The following is a 19990-nucleotide window of genomic DNA, read 5'->3' as shown; positions in this document are numbered from 1 at the left end:
TGCGACGTAATTACAAAATATTTACACCCGAACGCGTCAAATCCCATAGAACTCAATGGTAAATGACCCAATGTTTTGGTCACCACGTAGGGATCGCCGGTGCTTCAGAGCAGGGTACGGAGAAACTTGTTTAGGGCGACTCCTTCTTACTTCCAACCTCCATGAAGGCAAAGAATGTCTATGTAAAGAAGGAAAGGCTCCATAGACGTAATGTAAACCAGTTTGTCTTCTACGCGGCTAGAAAGAAGAGGGAAAATTCCCCAAGGGATTTGGCGACAGAACCTGTTGGCGAGAATTTCCCCTTTTTGATGTACTGGACCTGGCCGAGATTTTCCTCTTTCGTCACGTGTGTACAGAGAATTGAGGAACACGGATTAAGATGAATAAGGTGAAGTTTCACTTTCATTGACTGTTGAACTTGTATTATCCATATCGCAGTTTGATGCCTGATTTTATATCCGTCAATATGGAGGGGAAAAAATGGAGTCACACAGCTTTAAACTCTTGATAAACGTGACCGTCGAACCTGTTCGAACTTCGACATAACCTTCGAGCTTTGGCGACAGATATTTTACACATGCGCAGCTGTTTTACTTTTCTTTCGAAGGGAGCCACTCCTGCTGCTGCGAAGCTTTCCTTCTTAACAATACATATTCTTTGCTTTAGGATAAGGATCCTTAAGCAAAGAATCCCTTTTCAATTTTTAAAGGATCCCTTTTTAATTTTTTGTAAATATAGGTAGTAATATATCATTTTGTTCAGGAAGAAACGCCGTTAAACAATTTCATTATTTGATACAACTCAAATCACTTATTTCGGTTTTCAATTCTATTGGCTCCCTAAGAGCTCCTTTTTAACTTTTGGATATAATTTGCATCTAAAACGGGCTTTAGAAATATTTTCCCTCCTTTCACCAACTGTGAAAATTTATTTCGAAAAAACCCAATTATATCTTAACTCGGAAGGCAAATTTCTCTTGTGTTCCCTAGTCTTTCATCTGAAATTAACAAAGAATTAAAAAGAATTTCCTTAAAGAATAAAAGCATGCTTTCAAATCAGCAGTTTTTGTGATTACAGTAAGAGATGGAACTTAAAAGCATTTCCATTTCCCGTATTTTTTAAACTAAGCTTTCTCTTTGTGTGATCTTATCGCACCACACAAAGGGAGGGAAGAAGGCGTGACTTCCGAACTACAAATTAGTTGTCAATCACCTCTTTTCATTTTCGCTGCATTCTGAGATTTTGGAAAACACGAAGCAACAGGTGTCTTTTGAAGGCTACATGTCACATTTAACCCCTACAATTGTGTAAAGTTTTGATCCCAGACGGCAATTTTGAAATCGATGAGTCATTCTCTTGGGAAAGGGTGAAGTGCAGAAATAAAAATATTAGCTAAAGAGAGACGAATGAAACTCGAGTGGAATAAACAAATAATAAAAAGAAACTAATATACTTGTATTCAGTCCTAGCGCAGGGTCAGTAAACTTCCCATCTCTGCATGAATATAATATTAAATCCTAAATAACTTATAAATAATTCATAAAAAATTATTACATCATAAACTGTTATAATAAAAGAAATTCTGTCATGTCATAAAGTAGAAAAGGAGATGATTGGTACTGCCATCTATTTTTGTGGTACCCTCAGTCTGGGCGACGGTGTATGTTATATACCGGTTTTAAAATCGTATAAATAATCTTCTGTTAATTATCACTTCTGGCTGAAATGAAGTAAATATATAAGATTCAGCATATGTACGTCATATATTTTCAGATTTTGAATTTTTTCTTCCCTGCAATAGAATTTATCAATCTTCAAACATGATACCTTGGAACGAGGTATATTAATTTCTCCTTACCTTGGAACGAGGTATATTAATTTCTCCAAAATCCTAGAATGCAGCGAAAATGAAAAGGGGTGATTGACAACTAACTTGCCATTCGGAAGTCACGCCTTCTTCCCATTGCTTGGTGTGATAATATCACACAAAGGGAAAAAGCTTACTTAAAAATACGGAAAATGGAAATTTTTTAAAGTCCGTTTCTTACTGTAAATCACAAAAACTGCTGATTTGAAAGCATGCTTCTATTCTTTAGAAAAATTCTTTTTAATTCTTTCTTAATTTCAGATGAAAGACTAGGAAACGCAAGAGAAATTTGCCCTCTGGGTTAAGATGCAAATAGGTTTTTTTTGAAATAAATTTTCACAGTTGGTGAAAGAAGGGAAAATATTTTTAAGGCCTGTTTTATATGCAAACTAAACTTTATCTAAAAGTTGAAAAGGAGCCCCTAGGGAACCGAAGGAGTTGAAAAATGAAATAAGAGCTTTGAGTTGTATCAAATCATAAAATTGTTTAACTGAGTTTCTTGCTGAACAAAAAGATATATTACTACCTGTATTTACAAAAAATAAAAAAGGTATTCTTACGGTCTTCGATAATCTAAAGTGTGTGCGCGTGGGGCAGGGTACATATTATCTAAAGCATGGGTGTTTAAACTATGACCATTCGAGGACCGCATTGCCAAAGAATCTCTAAGGAGAAGAATGAAAGCTTCCATAGACGCAATGTAAACCTGTTTCGCCTCTGCGCTGCTGTACCGAAGAGCCACGGCTATGCAGTGAAACACCAGCGCAGGGTGGAATTTAAACAGCGCAGTTCGAGGAGATAGTAAATTTTTTACTTTGAAATAACTCAAAATGTTTTATTTTCATACATTTCTGGAGTTTTATGAGCAAAAGGATGTTAGTTGGAATTTCGGGCGAATTATAGAAATCCTGTCCAATTTTTACTTTCAATTTAAACAGCGAGCCATACGAAGACAAAATTTAAATGAATTAAATTTCTTAATTCTTTTCTTCTGTAAACTTAAAAAGGGGGGAAACACATGCCGTACGAAACGTAATAAATTTTTATGAATCCATAGTTAAAATTTTACAGTGAAATTTTAAAAGGAAAATTTGCAATAACTAACTGAAACAGAAAAAAATAATTAAAGACAATTAAAGGCACCCCTAAATAACTTGAAAACACTGAAATAAATTATAATTATCCGACAACAACTTAAAAAACAAATTACCATGAAAACTTTTAGACAATTATTTGGAATGACCATTCACCCAATAGCCAAAACCATTTCACTTACAGCGTTACATTTAAAAAAGTCTTTAAAATAATTTCACATAGCTAAAACCAAGTACCTCTGACTACAACAACAAAGAACCTTTTCGAACAACGTGGTAAAAGATTGCTAATATGGCCGACGGCATGCTGCTTTGTTGCCTCCTGATGTTATTTCGCACATGCGCAGTGAGGTACAGAGGGTTTTGGGATGGTTTGCCCCTTTAAAGTAAGCTTCAGGGATGTACATAATGTTTCTCTTCGGTCTGACGGAGCCACATTTGCCTCGGGGAACCTTTACTTCTTCTCCTTAAAGATTCTTTGGCATTGCTAAGGAAAAAAAATGCGGAGCCGCATTGCAAAGAAAAAATTTGCGGGAACACGTACAATATTTCTTAACAAATTGAAATAAAAATTAGCTCTATGTTATTTTACTAAAATAAATAAATTTCTTTTTATTATTAATTTTTTAATTGGAATTAGATATGTATAGGTGCATATTTATTATTAATTTGTAAAAGTTTCGTTTCATTTAGTTTGGATTTCTTAAAGATGGAAAAAATTCAAACTAATGAGATGGATAAATTTGCTTTTGTTGAACAGACAAATCGAGCCCGACAGGCTTCAATGAAACCCGTCTAGATGAGGTTGTAATTCTTGATGCATTTTAAAAATGTTTGCCAGTGATCTTTGTCCTTTTTTTACATTAATAAAGCATCGTGACATACTAAGATGTTTTTTTTGAATTTTTATTATAAAAAAATGCCAGCGAATCGATTATATATGAATCCAATTCAAACATTTATTTTTTAAATAAAAATGTGTAAATTTAAATAACTTCATAATTTGCGTTTGGGCCGCATATTAAAGACTTTTGGGCCGCACTTTAGACACCCATGATCTAAAGCATAAAATATAACTTCAAGAATGCAACATACTTTCTCAGATGAGTCATAGTGTTTCATTTTTCATTTTTTTTATTTTCCGGCTGAGTTATTATACTAGCTCAGTTACAGCATGATACGATTTATGCATGCAGCGTGATATTTGCTAATTTTTTTAATAAAATAATACTATTGAATTTAAAATCTAGTTCAAAAGCTTTTTATCCATATTTAACATAAGTATGTATAGTTAGGTTGCATCATTAAAGCGCATAAAAATATTAATTTCATTTTTTAAATTTTAAATTTCTACTGAAAGTTTTTGTCTTCAGATTGATTTTTCAGATTGATTCTTCAGATTGATTTTTGGTGATTGAATACATAACTATATTCAATCACCCATCTCTACAAACGCACATCAAAAGTGCGCAAAATTAGTTAAAAAAACAAAAATTAACAATTAGCAGCTGCCTGGAAAAAAATTTTTTAGAGGAGCACCGGGATATCCCGGCTCTCAAAATTCAGGATTTTGCTCTGGATTTTTTTTACGTCTCAATTTTGTGTCCTTAGGGTCCATAAGTTATAGCTCATGCAAATTTTTACCACAATTTAAATTATTTTATATACCGCCCCTCAAAGGGTCATCTTTCCCATTCATGATATTCATCAGACCAGGCCTCAAGGTTCCTCACTAGACCAGATTTTATTTGAAAAACTGAAGCAGTATTTGCATGTTTCATATTACAGGGACAGTGATTTGAAAGACGCTGCTTAAGAATGTTTGAAGTCTGTAATAATGCAGCATTTCTTTTTATACTGGATTCCAGTGTTTAACAAATCAACATGGTAAGTGTATTAGTAGTTGAAAAAGTAGCCTACACAAATCAACAACTTGTGTAATTTTAAATACATCACGTTGAAAATATTGCATGGAAGGACGTTTGAAAAAGCTCTCCACATCACAAAAATACCTGAAAGAGTGATTGTTATCCAATAACAAATTATCCACTGAAATATTGCATTTAAACAACTTTTTAACTGTTAATAAAAGTCAACGACGATTGGAAAATATAAATAATATATGGAAATCTGAAAAAAACGCAGCTACAAATCAAGAGGTTATGATAAATATAAAACGCCTTACTGCAGGTTAATGAGAGTTCATTGAATGGATAGAAGAACCGAAGAATTCTCAGAGAACATATACACGATTGATAATTAACAACTTTTAAATTTACAGGGATTTTTTTGAGCAAATTCTTCTGTTAGCCCGAAAGGGGCCTTAGTTCCGAATACGAAATTAATCTCGCACTGAGAAAAAACAACGATAATTAGAACCATCAAATTTTGAATAATGTATTCTTCCACCCGAACATTGAGAAAGTCGGAACTTTGAATTTCAGGTTTCTTTTATTACCTCTTTCATATTTTGTAAAACTTTTAACGAATTTTTGATTAACAAACCCAACGATTTAAAAGAGAGCAGTGGCGACACTGTACGAAAAAAAAATTTTGTCTCCAACGCGCGAGGCTGTCTATCGGAAATTCTAAAGATACGCTGATTTGAAATATTTTTTGATTTTGCAGTTGAATCGAATTTTATGTGCATTTCACCAAGATCGTGATATTTAATAAATAAAGTTTACGCACCAAACGTTAATAATAAAAAGAAAAAAAAAAAAACTGAACATTGATAGGATGAACTGAGAAAAGTAAAAAAACAAACAAACAAACAAACAAACAGATGAATTTATGCCAACACTTAATGCAGCATTGGGAATTCTAAATGTGTGCTACTACTCTGTTTTTAAAATTTTTGTAATTTTGCTGTCGGATTGTATTTGGCATAAACGCGAAGAAAATGATCTTTAATAACAAAGCTAAAAAGGAAAGAAAATGGTTGGTAGGAGTGGGGAAATTTATATTCTTAAATGCTATCAGAATACTGGTGGGAAAGGAATTAAGTTAATTATTTGAAGTAAAACTTTCTATGTATTATCACTGTTTTGTTACAGCAAACTAGCGTCAGAAAATTCCGCTTATCGTGTACATATTTAATGCAGACATACTTGAACTGATAAGCGTAACAAAAGAATTTAGTTTTCTTGTCAGATATATTTGCTTGCGGGCAGTTGGAAGATTAGCCTTCTAATACATTATTATGAGCTGATTCCGAATTTATCAGATAACTGTATGCAATAGATAATGTTAGAGTCCAAAACTTTAAATACATCTGTAAGCTGTATTTGGATATCGCTGTTTAAGTAGCGTATAGGTTTCTATGATAATGTCCCTATTACTCTCATTCCACCTCTGAAATGACGTTTAGGCTCAAGTGGTTGCCAATATAATTTCTGTGATGTTCCGGATGATAGAGACAAATTCAAATTTTTATGTTAAGCGCGGATTCAATTCCCACAGAAAGCTGGAGGGTTTTTTTTTTTTTTTTTTTTTTTTTTTTTTTTTTTTTTTTTTGGCGCTAGTGGGTTTTTTTTATGTGTGTGTGTGTTTGGTGTGTTGATGTTTCTCTCAACTGGTCTACTTTTCCAAAATAATGATGAAACAACGAAATCATGCACGAATTTGGCTATGAAGCAAAGAATACACAAGCAGTTTTTCCATTAAGTAACGCACTCTTCTACTCAAAATGTCGAACAACTGCCTTAGCGTATAAGACAACTAGACACTAGTAGTTCATCCGGCGTTAAAATAGAATGGATGGGTTGGTGCATGAGTATTTTTGTGGTTTCTTTATATGTAACGTAAATATGGAAAGGTCTGTAGAGACTATTTCGAAGCCAGAGAGATGAAAAATGAGCAACACCTTCGCCGGGAATCGAACCCTCGAACCTCTGGAATACGCGCCCAGCGTGCAGACCACCTCACAACGAAGGCATGTTAAGAAGGCGGGAGAAATACCTTATAAGTTATCCAGGGCATATCCTTATAGGACATTCCAGGACATCCTCTCTTAGGCATGTGGCCTTAGTATCCGCCACCATTATCCAACAAAATAAAAACCATTATCATAAAGTTCGTGGAAAAGACGTGCCATGTACTTGAAAATGTAACACTTGGGTATGGCTGTTAGACAGTACAGCTAGCATTTAAAGTACACTCATTAAAATAAATGTATGAACCGACACGATTCAGTAAAGCGCAATTTGTATTGCACAGCAGTTGAAACTAAAGACTCTTACGACCAGTCGGCTTTATTCTCATTTTGAGCAAACTGAGTTTGAACTAAAAACACGAATTAAAAATATCTGATGGGATACCACATGACTTCCTTACACGGTCTGTTAAATTCTGTATAGATTTTGCGGAGCTTCATTTATACTTATTTCATTGAATTTCATTATGGATATATTGCCTCATTCAATTATTTCAGTTCTCATTTCGTGGTAAGGCAAAGGTACATAAAACAATGAAATTAAAGATATTTAAAAAATTATTCTCTTTTTTGAACAAAAAATTAAATGAAATGCCATTACAAATAAAAAAAAGTTTCAATTTTTATACTTTGATCTGAATATATTTTGTCTCAATGTAAGTTAATGTATATTTCATTCTAGGTGTAGGGAAAACAAGTTTTGTAATTCGATACGCAGAAGGAAAGTTTCAAAGTAAGTTGTCTAAAAACAGCATTTCTTTTTAGTGTCTATACAGCAAGGGACAAGAAATTATAATTTGTGGAGAAAAGCGTTTTTGTTTTTTACAGTACACTTAGTTTTATTCAGTTGGTCTAAGGCATGAAAAGATGAAAGAATCTATAAGTGTTTATACATTTTTTTTTTTACTTCTGAAGTAATAGTTTCTTTCTAATGAAATAACTTCGTGTAAGAATTTGAATGACTCATTATGTATTTTCAGTATATTTAAATATATAAGATAATGTTTTAATTTTAATTTGAAATAGTCCCTAAAATTTTTCTTTTAGTTTGGTAATTTGCCTTTTGTGTCTTAAAACAATATCAAATATAATAACTTTTCTGAAGTTAATCTTTCCTAAACTTATGAATGTCATATAGTACATTTTCGGCCATTAAAACTGGAACACCATGCAACAAATGTCAAGTTTGCATGAAAGGTACTTCATGCAAACTTGACATATGTTGGTGTATGCAAATGATTAGCATTCCAGTACAAGTGCAAAAACCAGGCATGAGTAATGCAATCTAGATTGTGTATAAATAAGAAGATTGCACAATAGGTTTCTCATTTGGAAGTGGAATTTGAATGTTGGTTGTTTATATAAAGGTCGTGTTATATCTACTACACACTGACCTACTGAGCAACTTCCGACCTAAGTTATCCTAAAGGCAACAAACGGAATATGTTGCTCAGAGGTAAAACCATCTACTATCCATTGGCCACAACCTTAGGTCGGGGCCACAGGCATTAATTTCAAAGTCAAATTTCAAAGTTTACATTTGTATAATATGCAGAGTTATTTGGATATATTACATACTTTGGAGAAATACATCTGAAGTTATTATATTAAGAGTTTCCAGAATAGTTAAGACAGGAATTGACAGCCGCCTACAGTAACAAACATGGTAACAATAAATGCAAAACTTTTAAAGTAGAAGATCATAGTTAGATAAATGCTAGTCATATATAATAGGAAAACACAAGTAACTGAACAATAAGGATCAACACCCCGTTCAGAATCTGCACGCTATTGAAATGGAGTATATAGTCATGAAAGAATCAAGTTTGATCCCTAGACTCCAAGTTTAAGTGTAAATGAACATACTTTATGTTCCATTATCATGGTCAATGTTCCTTCCAACCTTCTTCGGGAACATGCAAGGACCTGACTCGGAACAGAGAGCTTACTAAAGCTATGTGCAAAACTGTGGGAAGTAAACAGGATACACAAGAAGGGTATACAAAACCCTTTATTTTTCTCTATTTACAATGACTTCCGAACTTCGGAATACACCGACCCGCTACTTGGGGTCAAAACGTGAAAGTATAAAAATAAAACTAAACTCTAATTTAACTTTAGAATAATAAACGTGGAAGATTGGCCTTATATTAACAGGAAGCGTATGTAGTACAGAGAACTGTGAACACTACAATACGTTTAAATTTATCAAGAGGATTAAAACCTCTGGCCTGGAAGGCAACAAGCAACTGCGTAAAACTTCTAAGGTAAGCAGCCTGCTCCGACTCACTGCTTCCTCTCTCTCGCTTGGCAAAAGGCCACAACTTAAATACTTGGCGTTCGCCAGACAAACTTTGCATAAAAATCTTAACGCTTATAATTCTGGCCGGAAGTAGAAAATAAGAAGTGATAGTAAAGATTTAAAATAAAATAAACGTTAGTAAAACTTAAGATCCTTACATACTTCCCGCCAGAGTTAATTAGTTTGAAACTGAGGTCTAAAACGACCTTGTTGAAAACTTTTATCTCTAGAATCTAACGCGAGGCGAATCTTTTACAAATATACTTCGCTAGAAACTAGAAATTTAAAAGAAAGAAATTTGTTTTTACAATAGCAGCTCCCAGGATACACAATTTTTTTCATCTGTACTGCATCTAAACAGGAGCTTATATTCAATTCTGGGTCCTTCCAGAGATCTGGAAGGAAAACTAGTTTAATGAAATGTTACACAATGAAATGGCAAGTAACATATATAATTATACTTCTCTTAACATTCTTATTTCATTCATGACTATTTTAATTATCTCTTCCCGTGCTCTCTGACATGTGTTGTAAAAGAACACCAAACACGAATGTGTTTCTGTCTACGTGTTCCACACTTCCTCCTACAATCAAAACACTAAAGTGTTAAAATTCAACATGCCAAGACCTCTTAACACACCCTAATTTCAACTCTAAACCCTGAGGTACTATTCTGAAAGTGTCTAACTCTAAAGTGTAGCCTCAGAGAGCCTAACTACATCATTCAACCTTTAACACATATTCGCCATGCTTTAGTCTTTTTACAGTCACACGAATAAAAAAAATTTTAACATTCACTTTTACCATATCACGGTATTTCTTAACATTTAAAATAACAGTTCACATTGTATATAAGAACATATTAACATGCCGTTAATTTTACACATTTGAAAACATACATTAGTAGTACATTGTTAACTTCTATTCTTTTCAAAGCAAGTGCCAATTCTTTCTACATTGAAATACTACATTTCAAAAAGTCTTACAGACTAAAACTTCTTTCTTGCTAGAATGTTTTAAATAAAATTTATACAATAACTTTTTACAACATTTAAGTCTTTACACAACGCTATTATACATCAACTTTAGTTTTACGCGCGAGTAATTGAAAAACATAATACCAAAATCGGTAACAACTCATTTCTCGCCCTTTTGGCGATAAAGGTAGATCTCGCATAAGGTAAAACTTCTTGAAATCTGCCACTTGCAGTAAGAATGAAAGATTAACTTAGTTTTGCAAAGTAACATAAAATTTTACTTATCTTTGTGATATTCGGACATCCTTTTCTGGGCCCAGTCCTTAAAGGTATTGCAGATAGTTGTGTGATTTATCCTCCTTCTTGTACGGGCTCGTCCTTCAGTGCCTTCCTCTGGAAGCTTCCTTTTTTCACCAGTTCGGTCACCCTTGAATACCTTCTTTTTCTCCTCTGCTTGTGGTCTTGGCCGTTTGATGGCAGCTGGTCTTGGCGGAACCGGGAAACTTCTTTCGTGTTCCTGCTTGGACCTCGTTGCTGGCCGTTCAAATTTTCCTTGTAACTTTTCCTCCGCCGTTGATGGCCCTTCCGCAGTTCGGCGGCATTTGCTGCGGAGAGTCCTGTCGGATGAGTAGATCTTCCGTTTTAGAGCCGGGTTATAGTTGCCGTCATTTCTCCTGGTTCTCTTCACATACGTCGTCCTTCTCCCTTCTTCATTCTGGGGGTGTTCGTGAACTCTCTTTTCTGGACGGTGGAACGGCTTCTTTTTCTTGCTACCTTCAATTTTTCCGCGGGGAAATTTTCTTTTCACTTTCTCCTGACTCTTAATGGCTTGCCCTTGTACTTGTAGTTTTTCCACCTCTGGAGCTTGTGCCTGCGGTGTCTGCCGTGCCGGATCCTGCAAAAGATCTGAAAATATTTGCATTTTATTACGATCGAAGTAGGGCTTGATTTGATCAATGTTTGCGGAGCAGGTTTCACCATTTCTGGCTTTCAACGCTACTACAGCGTGAGTTATTTTTTCTATAACATATGGTCCTTCAAATCGTGGAAAAAATTTGGCAGTCTTATCTTCTGGTGCTGAAGAAAGTGAATGCTTAATTTTTAAAACTTCATCCCCTACTTTATAAGTTACTCCCCGTCGTTTCAAATCATAATAGAGCTTCTGTTTTCTTTGTGCTACTTCCGTATTCTTCTTTGCTTCCTTAATTAGTTTTTCTATATCACCCATTTTAAATTCTGGGGCTCTTTGTTGCACATAAAATAATTTATCTAACGGCGTTATAATCTTTCTGCCTAGAAATAACTCAGCAGGAGTTTTGCCCGTTGTATCATGTTTTGCGGTCCTAAGGGCGAAAGCAAATTCATTGACATAGTTATCCCAGCTTTTATGAAAATTTTTAACATAACTACGGATAATTTTCACTATATTTCTATTGACCCGTTCCGCTATATTTGATTGCGGCCGATATGGGACCATTTTTAAATGACGTATGCCGAGTTTTTGGCACATGTCTTCAAATATATTACTTACAAATTGAGGACCATTATCCGATATAACTTTTAGGGGCGCCCCGTATTTTAAAATATATTTATTTAAAATAGAATCAGTAACTAATTTCGCGGAGGCTCGTTTTAAGGGAACAATTTCGGTCCATTTACTAAAATGATCAACCATAACAAGGAGATAGCGACTTTTATTTAACTGACTTTTTGGGAAAGGGCCCAATAAATCGATGCCAATTATTTCATTTGGAAATTCGGATTTAATACTATTTAGAAACCCGGCCGGGCGGAAATTAATATAATTAACTGCTTGACATGTTGGGCAGGACTGGACATACGCCCTTGTTAACTTTTGCAGTTCAGGAAAGTAGACTGCCTCGCGTACGCGTTGGATAGTTTTTCGAATACCAGCATGAGAAGCTAAAGGGCTGTCATGGAGCTCCTGCAGGATATTTAATCTAAGACTAGCTGGGATAACAGGTCGAAATTCGTTGTTGGAATTCGTAGTTTTTGTATAGAATAATAGACCATCTATTAGTTCGTAATGGGCCGCCCTATTTCTTATCGCCACAATATCTTGGTGGCTAAAATTTTCAGGATCCTTTAAATACTCATAAATGCTTCCAAACTCAGGATCCTTACCCAGTTCGGTTATTACAGTTTCTCGGGAATTTATTGTACATGCTGTGAGCATTGCCACCTTTACGGTATTACCTTGTTCATCTATTTTAATTCTTGATAGGGCATCTGCTACGATATTTTCCTTTCCGGGGGTATGCTTGATTACCAGATTATATTCTTGCAGCTTGAGTGCCCATCTTATTAACCTTGGGGATAAATTTTTCCCTGAGTACAATCTAGTTACCGCCGCATGATCAGAGTACACTGTTATCGGCGCCTTTCCAAAATAGACTCGGAACTTTCGACCGAAAGAGAGAACTGCAAGTGCCTCTCTTTCGGTCGCGGAATAGTTTCTTTGTGTTTGATTTAAAGTTCGGCTAAAAAATTCCACGGGCTGCTGAATTTGCGAAAGTACCGCTCCTACCGCATAATCCGAAGCATCCGCTGAAATTTCTAAATTCTCATCCTTTTCAGGAAATTTCAAGACAGGGGCTTGCGTTAATGCTTGTTTTAATTTTTCGAAAGCACTATTGGCTTCGGAAAGGACCTATAATATGAACAAAGTCCTAGAAAAGAAGAGAGCTTCTTTGCCGTGTTTGAAGTCGGATACTTTTGTACAGCGATTATTTTTGATTCGTCTGTCTCTATTCCCTTCTGAGATATCTTGTAACCTAAATATTTTAATTCAGGGGCTGCAAATTTGCACTTTTCGACATTAACTTTTAGACCGGCCTCATTTAATAAAGAAAACACCTGTCTTAAATCCTGTACATGTTGGTCGAGATTATCACTAGTAATAATGATATCGTCTAAATAGATAAATGTGGACTTTCCAAGAACAGGTCTTTACACAATGTCCATGCATCGCTGAAATGTTGCCGGGGCCCTTGAAAGGCCAAACGGCATACGCAAAAATGCATAAGTGCCAGAATTGGTTATAAAAGCAGTCTTAGGCACGTCCTCAGGCCTAAGCCCTATTTGAAAATGACCAGTCGTTAAGTATAAAGTCGTCATAAATTTGGTTGATTTTATGTTCCTTAGAATTTTTTCAATGATCGGTAACGGATATACCGGATATTTAGTTATGGAGTTTAATTTACGGTAATCAATAGCGAATCTCCACCTTTTTGGATGCGTCAAAGGATAGTCATTATTTTTCTTACATAAAACCACCGGGCTAGCATAACTACTTGAGATGGGCGTTATGATGTTTTTACGTAGCATATCGGTAATATGCCATTCTATAATTTTTTCCTTATTCTTATCATACCGGTATGGTTTTTGACGAACTGGCATTGCATCTCCGGTGTCAATACTATGGTTAGTAACCTGAGTAAATCCTGGAATATCACTAAATAACGAAGCAAATTCACTTACCACTTGTCGGATTCTTCCTTGCTCGTCATTAGGGAGGTGGTCAAGTTTTAACATCGGCGGTTTAGCCTTTTCTGCATGAACTGGTTTCATTGTCAGCTTAAGGGACGCTTCATTAAAATCCAGTGTTGCTTGTGCGTCTGAAAGAAAATCTATTCCTAAGATTATATGTGCTTGCAGATCCTTTACTATAAAAAACATCACCTTTACTTGTTCGTCCTTGATACGGATATACAACGGTACTTTACCTATGCACTTACATTTTTCTCCTTGCGCCGCTAACACTGTCGTATTATCCGAATTTTTTATGCGGTATTTACGAAAATACTTCCTAAAAAAATCTTCTGCCACACAGGAACACTGCGCGCCTGTATCCAGGGGTGCGGTGGCTGGGATATTATTCACCAACACTTCAATCTTCGGAAGAGTCAAATTTTTCACCATTACTGTATTTAACTTGTAGGAAGAGGGGTTTTCTTGGCCTTCGGATTTCCGCACCCTCCCGTCAGCAGAAATCCGTTTTAGTTTAAATCCTTTTTTGTTTCCATGCTTTCCTTCTCTTTGCACTGGCCTTGAGACTTTTTCCCTGGGTTGCTATTGAACTGTCGACGTTCGCCGGCTGTTTTTGAATGCGCGGGTTTGATTGCCCACTGATTCGCTTTGCTTCCGTAGCCGTGTGCTTGTGTTTGCTGTAGTCTTGGCGCACCAAATTGGTTTCGCTGTTGATATTGGCGTCTTCTTTCGACGTCCGCCGTTCTTCTACTTTCAAACTGGATTGCTAGCTCAAATAACTTTTCCAGTGTAGTCGGATTTCTTAATTCAATGAAGTCTTGCACTTGGGGCAGTAACCTCGGCAAAATCACTTGAATTATTTCAGGATCCGGACGGTTTCCATACAAGAGTTTGAAGACATGAATTTTTCTTAAAATAAAGCTTGAGAGGTTTTCGATTCTTTGTTGATATATGCTGAAAAGTTCCGTTTCTAATTTCGCACGATCCCTTACAACAGGGAAGGCTTTTAGTAGGGCAGTCTTGAAATTCTCGTAAGTATAGGTGGGACTTCCTGCTTGACCCAAGAGACTTCTGCCTATACATTTGAACCAGTTAAGCGCTTGGCCCCTCAAAGCGCTGGTAGCTAAGGTAACTTTTTGAAACTCGTGCACGGGGTAGAGCATGAAGTGATCATCCAATTTTTCCAAAAAACTGGTTACCGGTGAGTTTCCATTAAATGTTGCTTCTGGTTTCATCGAAGCGCGCATGGTCTGGACGATGTAACCAAATCCTTCCAGGGCGGCAGCTGGCATTTCTGGATTCTGAGCCGTTTCTACAGGCAGCACAGGTTCTTCTTGAAACTCGGCCATGGTTATTCTTCTTCGTTGGGCGCCACTATCAGGGTCAATGTTCCTTCCAACCTTCTTCAGGAACATGCAAGGACCTGACTCGGAACAGAGAGCTTACTAAAGCTATGTTCAAAACTGTGGGAAGTAAACAGGATACACAAGAAGGGTATACAAAACCCTTTATTTTTCTCTATTTACAATGACTTCCGAAATTCGGAATACACCGACCCGCTACTTGGGGTCAAAACGTAAAAGTATAAAAATAAAACTAAACTCTAATTTAACTTTAGAATAATAAACGTGGAAGATTGGCCTTATATTAACAGGAAGCGTATGTAGTACAGAGAACTGTGAACACTACAATACGTTTAAATTTATCAAGAGGATTAAAACCTCTGGCCTGGAAGGCAACAAGCAACTGCGTAAAACTTCTAACGTAAGCGGCCTGCTTCGACTCACTGCTTCCTCTCTCTCGCTTGGCAAAAGGCCACAACTTAAATACTTGGCGTTCGCCAGACAAACTTTGCATAAAAACCTTAACGCTTATAATTATGGCCGGAAATAGAAAATAAGAAGTGATAGTAAAGATTTAAAATAAAATAAACGTTAGTAAAACTTAAGATCCTTACACCATACTCCAGAACTAAATGTTTTTTGTCCAAAGCAAAGTAATGTGCAGTTCATGCAAGATTCAAGTCATATAACTCAAAGTTATTGGAATTTATACAAAATCATAGTAATAAAACCCAAAAGTTCATTCAAAAAGCTTGTTGATTCCAGTACAATTAACAGTTGTCATATAATTGTAACAATGAGTTAAAAAAGATCATACCAGATATATACACAATATAGAACAAATATTACGTTTCCGTACTTGATCATAAATGTGCCGGGAGAAAAATCTATGAGTACAATTATATTGTTACGAATTTGGTATTTAAAAAGCTAATGTTAGTTCAATTATAAATTAATTGGTTTTATTTCCCGCGCAGTGCAGCGCGTGACGAATATTAAAAGAAGAAAGCTAAGCCGGAAAAATTAAAAATACAAGAGCGCGTGCGTTAAATAAATAAATATCTCTTTTTGATTTCGAGAAAGTGCTGGAAAATTCTAGCGCGTGATTTTAAAATCTTATAAAAGGAGGAAAACATCTCAGTTTGTAGTTAGTAGTTGCTTAGTTTGTTGTTGTTTAGAAAACTGCTGTTGTTGATTATAGCGAATTCGCGGATTAGCGTTCTTTAGCTGTTTTGAATTACGTTCTATTGTACATTTGAGTAGTTAAAAGATAACTACTGTGAGATATTGTAATACTGCATGATAATTTGAGAAAATTTAAGCATTTTTGTTGTGATAATAAAAAGTTTTGTTCATTTTTCATCGGACTTGTGCATTCACTTCATAACGAATCCGTACGCACGCAACAATTTTTGGTGTCAGAAGTGGGATTTGAATGCCAATAACAAGAGCGATGGAAGAGCAATTAAGGCAATTGATAACAGCCTTTGCCTCGTTTAAAGAAGAAATGAAAGAAGAGATGAAATCTAGCCAAGGAAAGATGGAAGGGGCCCTCAACTCCGTTAAGGAAGAAATGAAATTGGGCCAGGAATCTGTTAAGGACGAAATGAAAGCCGTTCAAGCTGGTCAAGAAAAGATTGAAGCAGGTCAAGAAGAAATGAAAAGAGAGATTACCTGCATAATAGAAAATAAATTTGAAGCTATGGAAGGCAGAATTGACACAGTTGAAAATAAATTTGGACAAATTGAAGAAAAAGTTTCTTTTGTAAAAGATCAAATTGAAGAAAGAGTTTCTTCGGTGAAAGAAGAAATAGAAGAAAGAGTTTCTTCTGTAAAAGAACATATAGAAGGGAGAGTTTCTGCTGTGGAGGAACAAATTGAAGGAAGAGTTTGTGCCGTCCAACACCAAATCGAACAACAAATTGATGAGAGAGTTTCCGCAGTTGCCAAAGAAATGGACACTTTAAAGAAATTCGTAGCGTCGGCAGGGAGCAGGAGTGATGATTTTAAATTCTTACCAATGCCTGCTCGTCCACCTCTGAAGCTATCCACATATGATGGGAAGACCTCCTGGCAGGTGTATAAGACACAATTTTCTATCGTGGCGGATGCGAATGGATGGGATTCCCAAGCTAAGGCCTGTCATCTCGCCGCTTCTCTAAGAGCCGACGCAGCAGATATCCTTCAGCTGTCCCATCTCGCCTTTTCGGAATGCCCGACAGAAACAAGGGAAATCCTGTCCTTGCAATACTTTATCGACGGCATCCGAGATACTGAAATACAGAAAGCTCTACGAATGGCGGATGTAAAAGACTTAAAAAGTGCTCTAGTGTACGCCATGAAATTTGAGGCAGCCCAGCAAGCCACTCGTCGAGACCGCCACCCAGTCAGAGCTGCTCAAGTCCAGGAGCCAGGGGATCAAGTCACCGCTCGACTTGACGATTTAACTAGACAACTGAACGCCTTGAGACGGAATATTGGTGAGAAGAAACCGACCGTTAAGTGCTGGAACTGCGGTGCTGAAGGACACATACGACGAAACTGCAAAACACCCCAGGGTACTGATGTTAAGACCGCTTCTAACAAGCAGCAGGGAAACTAATTAGTGGCCATCTCGCGGGGCGGAGGTTGCCAGATAATGAAAAGCCCCCGTTTAAAGCGCTTCAGATTTCTGCAATGAGAGGCGGCAGTAATGGACTTTTCATAATAGGACATATTAATGGAGTTCCGTGCAATATGACTATAGATACAGGAGCCAATGTCACCATCATCCAAAAAGATTTGGCTCAACAACTAGGAAACAAACTTATCTGGACGCCGCCCTGCGTTACTCTCCAGACTGTGTCCGGTGAGAAGATCGACATCGACGGAAAAGTAAATGTTAACATCACGTTTGGAAGTGCCGCTTACCATCACACGGCATATGTAGCAGAGATCACTGATTCTTGCATACTCGGATTGGACTTTCTAAGGAAATACAATTTTTCCTTGGATTTTAAAAATAACGAATTGCATTCTACATCTGAGGACATAGCGTTATTTCTCGTTAATGATGAAGAAGTTAAATCTGTCCATAAAATCATAGCACAAGACTATATCACAATACCGGCAAGAACAGAAATTTTACTTCCTGGATCCATAGCCGAAAATAGAAATTTCCGCTACGGCATCAAAGAATATCCCAATAACTGTAATATCCCAAAAGGAGTACTAGTAGCCTCAACACTCGTCGACCTATCCAAAACGGTTATCCCGGTGAGAGTCGCCAATGTAACTGAAAAGTCGAGAGTTATTAAGAAAGGTGAAGTGGTTGCAACATGTACTCCAGTAACCAGCGTTGAAAGAAAGAGTAACATCCCAGAATCCGTGTCCTCAGAGAGCATTACATCGGAGTTATTGCAGAATGCACAATTAAACGATAAAGAGAAAAATGCTGCCGATCGCCTCATTAAAGATCTTCAAGTTGTTTTCTCCCGCTCGTCTTCTGACGTGGGTCGAACTAGTTTGACACAACATAGAATAGATACCGGCGATCATCCCCCGATCAAGCAACATCCAAGGCGTCTGCCGTTTGCTAAACAGGAAGAGGTGCGAACACTGTTAAAAGATATGGAAGAAGGCGATGTCATCGAGCCTTCAACAAGTCCATGGGCATCTCCCATCGTTCTCGTCAGAAAGAAAGACGGCTCAACAAGATTTTGCGTTGACTATCGCCGGTTGAATGAGGTTACGAAGAAAGACAGTTACCCTTTTCCTAGAATTGACGACATTCTAGACACTCTTTCTGGAAGCAAGTGGTTCTCAACGCTTGATTTAAAGAGTGGGTATTGGCAGGTAGAAATACACCCTCATGACCGAGAAAAGACGGCATTTACTACGGGACAAGGGCTTTGGCAATTCAAGGTGATGCCGTTTGGATTGTGTAATGCGCCGGCAACATTCGAACGCCTCATGGAGACTGTTTTGAAAGGACTTTCCTATGAAGCCTGTCTGATATACCTGGACGATATCATGATCGTCGGAAAGAGTTTTGAAGAGCATCTAGAAAATCTTAGAAAGGTGCTTCAGAAACTGAAAGAAGCCAATCTAAAGCTGAGTCCCGCTAAATGCAAATTGTTCCGAAAGGAAGTGACTTACCTGGGACATGTCATCTCTGCAGAAGGTGTGCGCACGGATCCTGAAAAGGTATCAGCGGTTAAATCCTGGAAACGTCCCGAAAATGTCCATAAGCTGAGAAGCTTCCTAGGGCTTTGCACCTACTATAGGAGATTCGTGAAGGACTTTTCTTCCATCACAGGACCCCTCCACAAGCTGACAGAGAGCAACCAAAAGTTCTTGTGAACAAAAGAATGCGACGATGCATTTAACAACTTAAAGGAAGCTTTAACATCTGCTCCAATCCTGACGTATCCTCAGCACGACCGACCATTTATTCTCGACACCGACGCGAGCAGTGAAAGTGTCGGTGCTGTTTTGTCGCAAGAAATAGACGGCCAAGAACGTGTAGTGGCGTACTGGAGCAAGTGCCTGTCTAAACCGGAGAGGAATTATTGTGTCACCAGGAAAGAGTTGCTCGCCATAGTCAAAGCTGTAGAACAGTTCCATCACTATCTATACGGCAGAAAATTCCTGCTCCGCACCGATCATGCATCATTGACCTGGCTTTTAAATTTCAAGAATCCTGAGGGTCAAATAGCTAGGTGGATACAGACACTCGAAGAATATGACATCACTATCCGTCATCGTAAGGGATCATCACACGGAAACGCCGACGCCCTGTCTAGAAGACCTTGCCAAGAAAACTGTCGATATTGTTCCAGGGTGGAAGCGAAATACGAGCTGCTGACTCCGGTCGCAAGACAAATTACAACATCAACATCGGCTGATCGAGAACCGTGGAGTGATGATGAAGTCAGGAAAGACCAGCTGGAAGACCGCGACATTAAACCCATAATTGATCTAA

At 37.1% G+C, this 19990-nt stretch overlaps 1 protein-coding gene across 4 annotated transcripts in view; it reads left to right on the top strand.

Moving 5' to 3' along the window:
* The window catches only part of LOC146998124 (ras-related protein Rab-13-like), a 93385-nt gene that overhangs the window by 8425 nt on the left and 64970 nt on the right, over positions 1 to 19990 (top strand). For 3 of the 4 annotated variants that reach the window (XM_085813450.1, XM_085813448.1, XM_085813451.1), the window contains exon 2: positions 7578 to 7628. The exons of the other annotated variant lie outside the window; for it this stretch is intronic. In XM_085813450.1, the coding sequence (XP_085669576.1) occupies positions 7578 to 7628 (51 nt within the window). The remainder of the gene's footprint in view (positions 1 to 7577; positions 7629 to 19990) is intronic. 4 annotated transcript variants of the gene reach the window in all.

This window comes from Stegodyphus dumicola, chromosome 3 (assembly GCF_044657685.1).
Source record: "Stegodyphus dumicola isolate Sdum_Otavi_A_Nest chromosome 3, ASM4465768v1".
Taxonomy (NCBI): Eukaryota; Metazoa; Arthropoda; class Arachnida; order Araneae; family Eresidae; genus Stegodyphus; species Stegodyphus dumicola.
The sequence above is the reverse complement of the archived record's forward strand: the minus strand, read 5'-3'. Positions and strand labels throughout refer to the sequence as shown.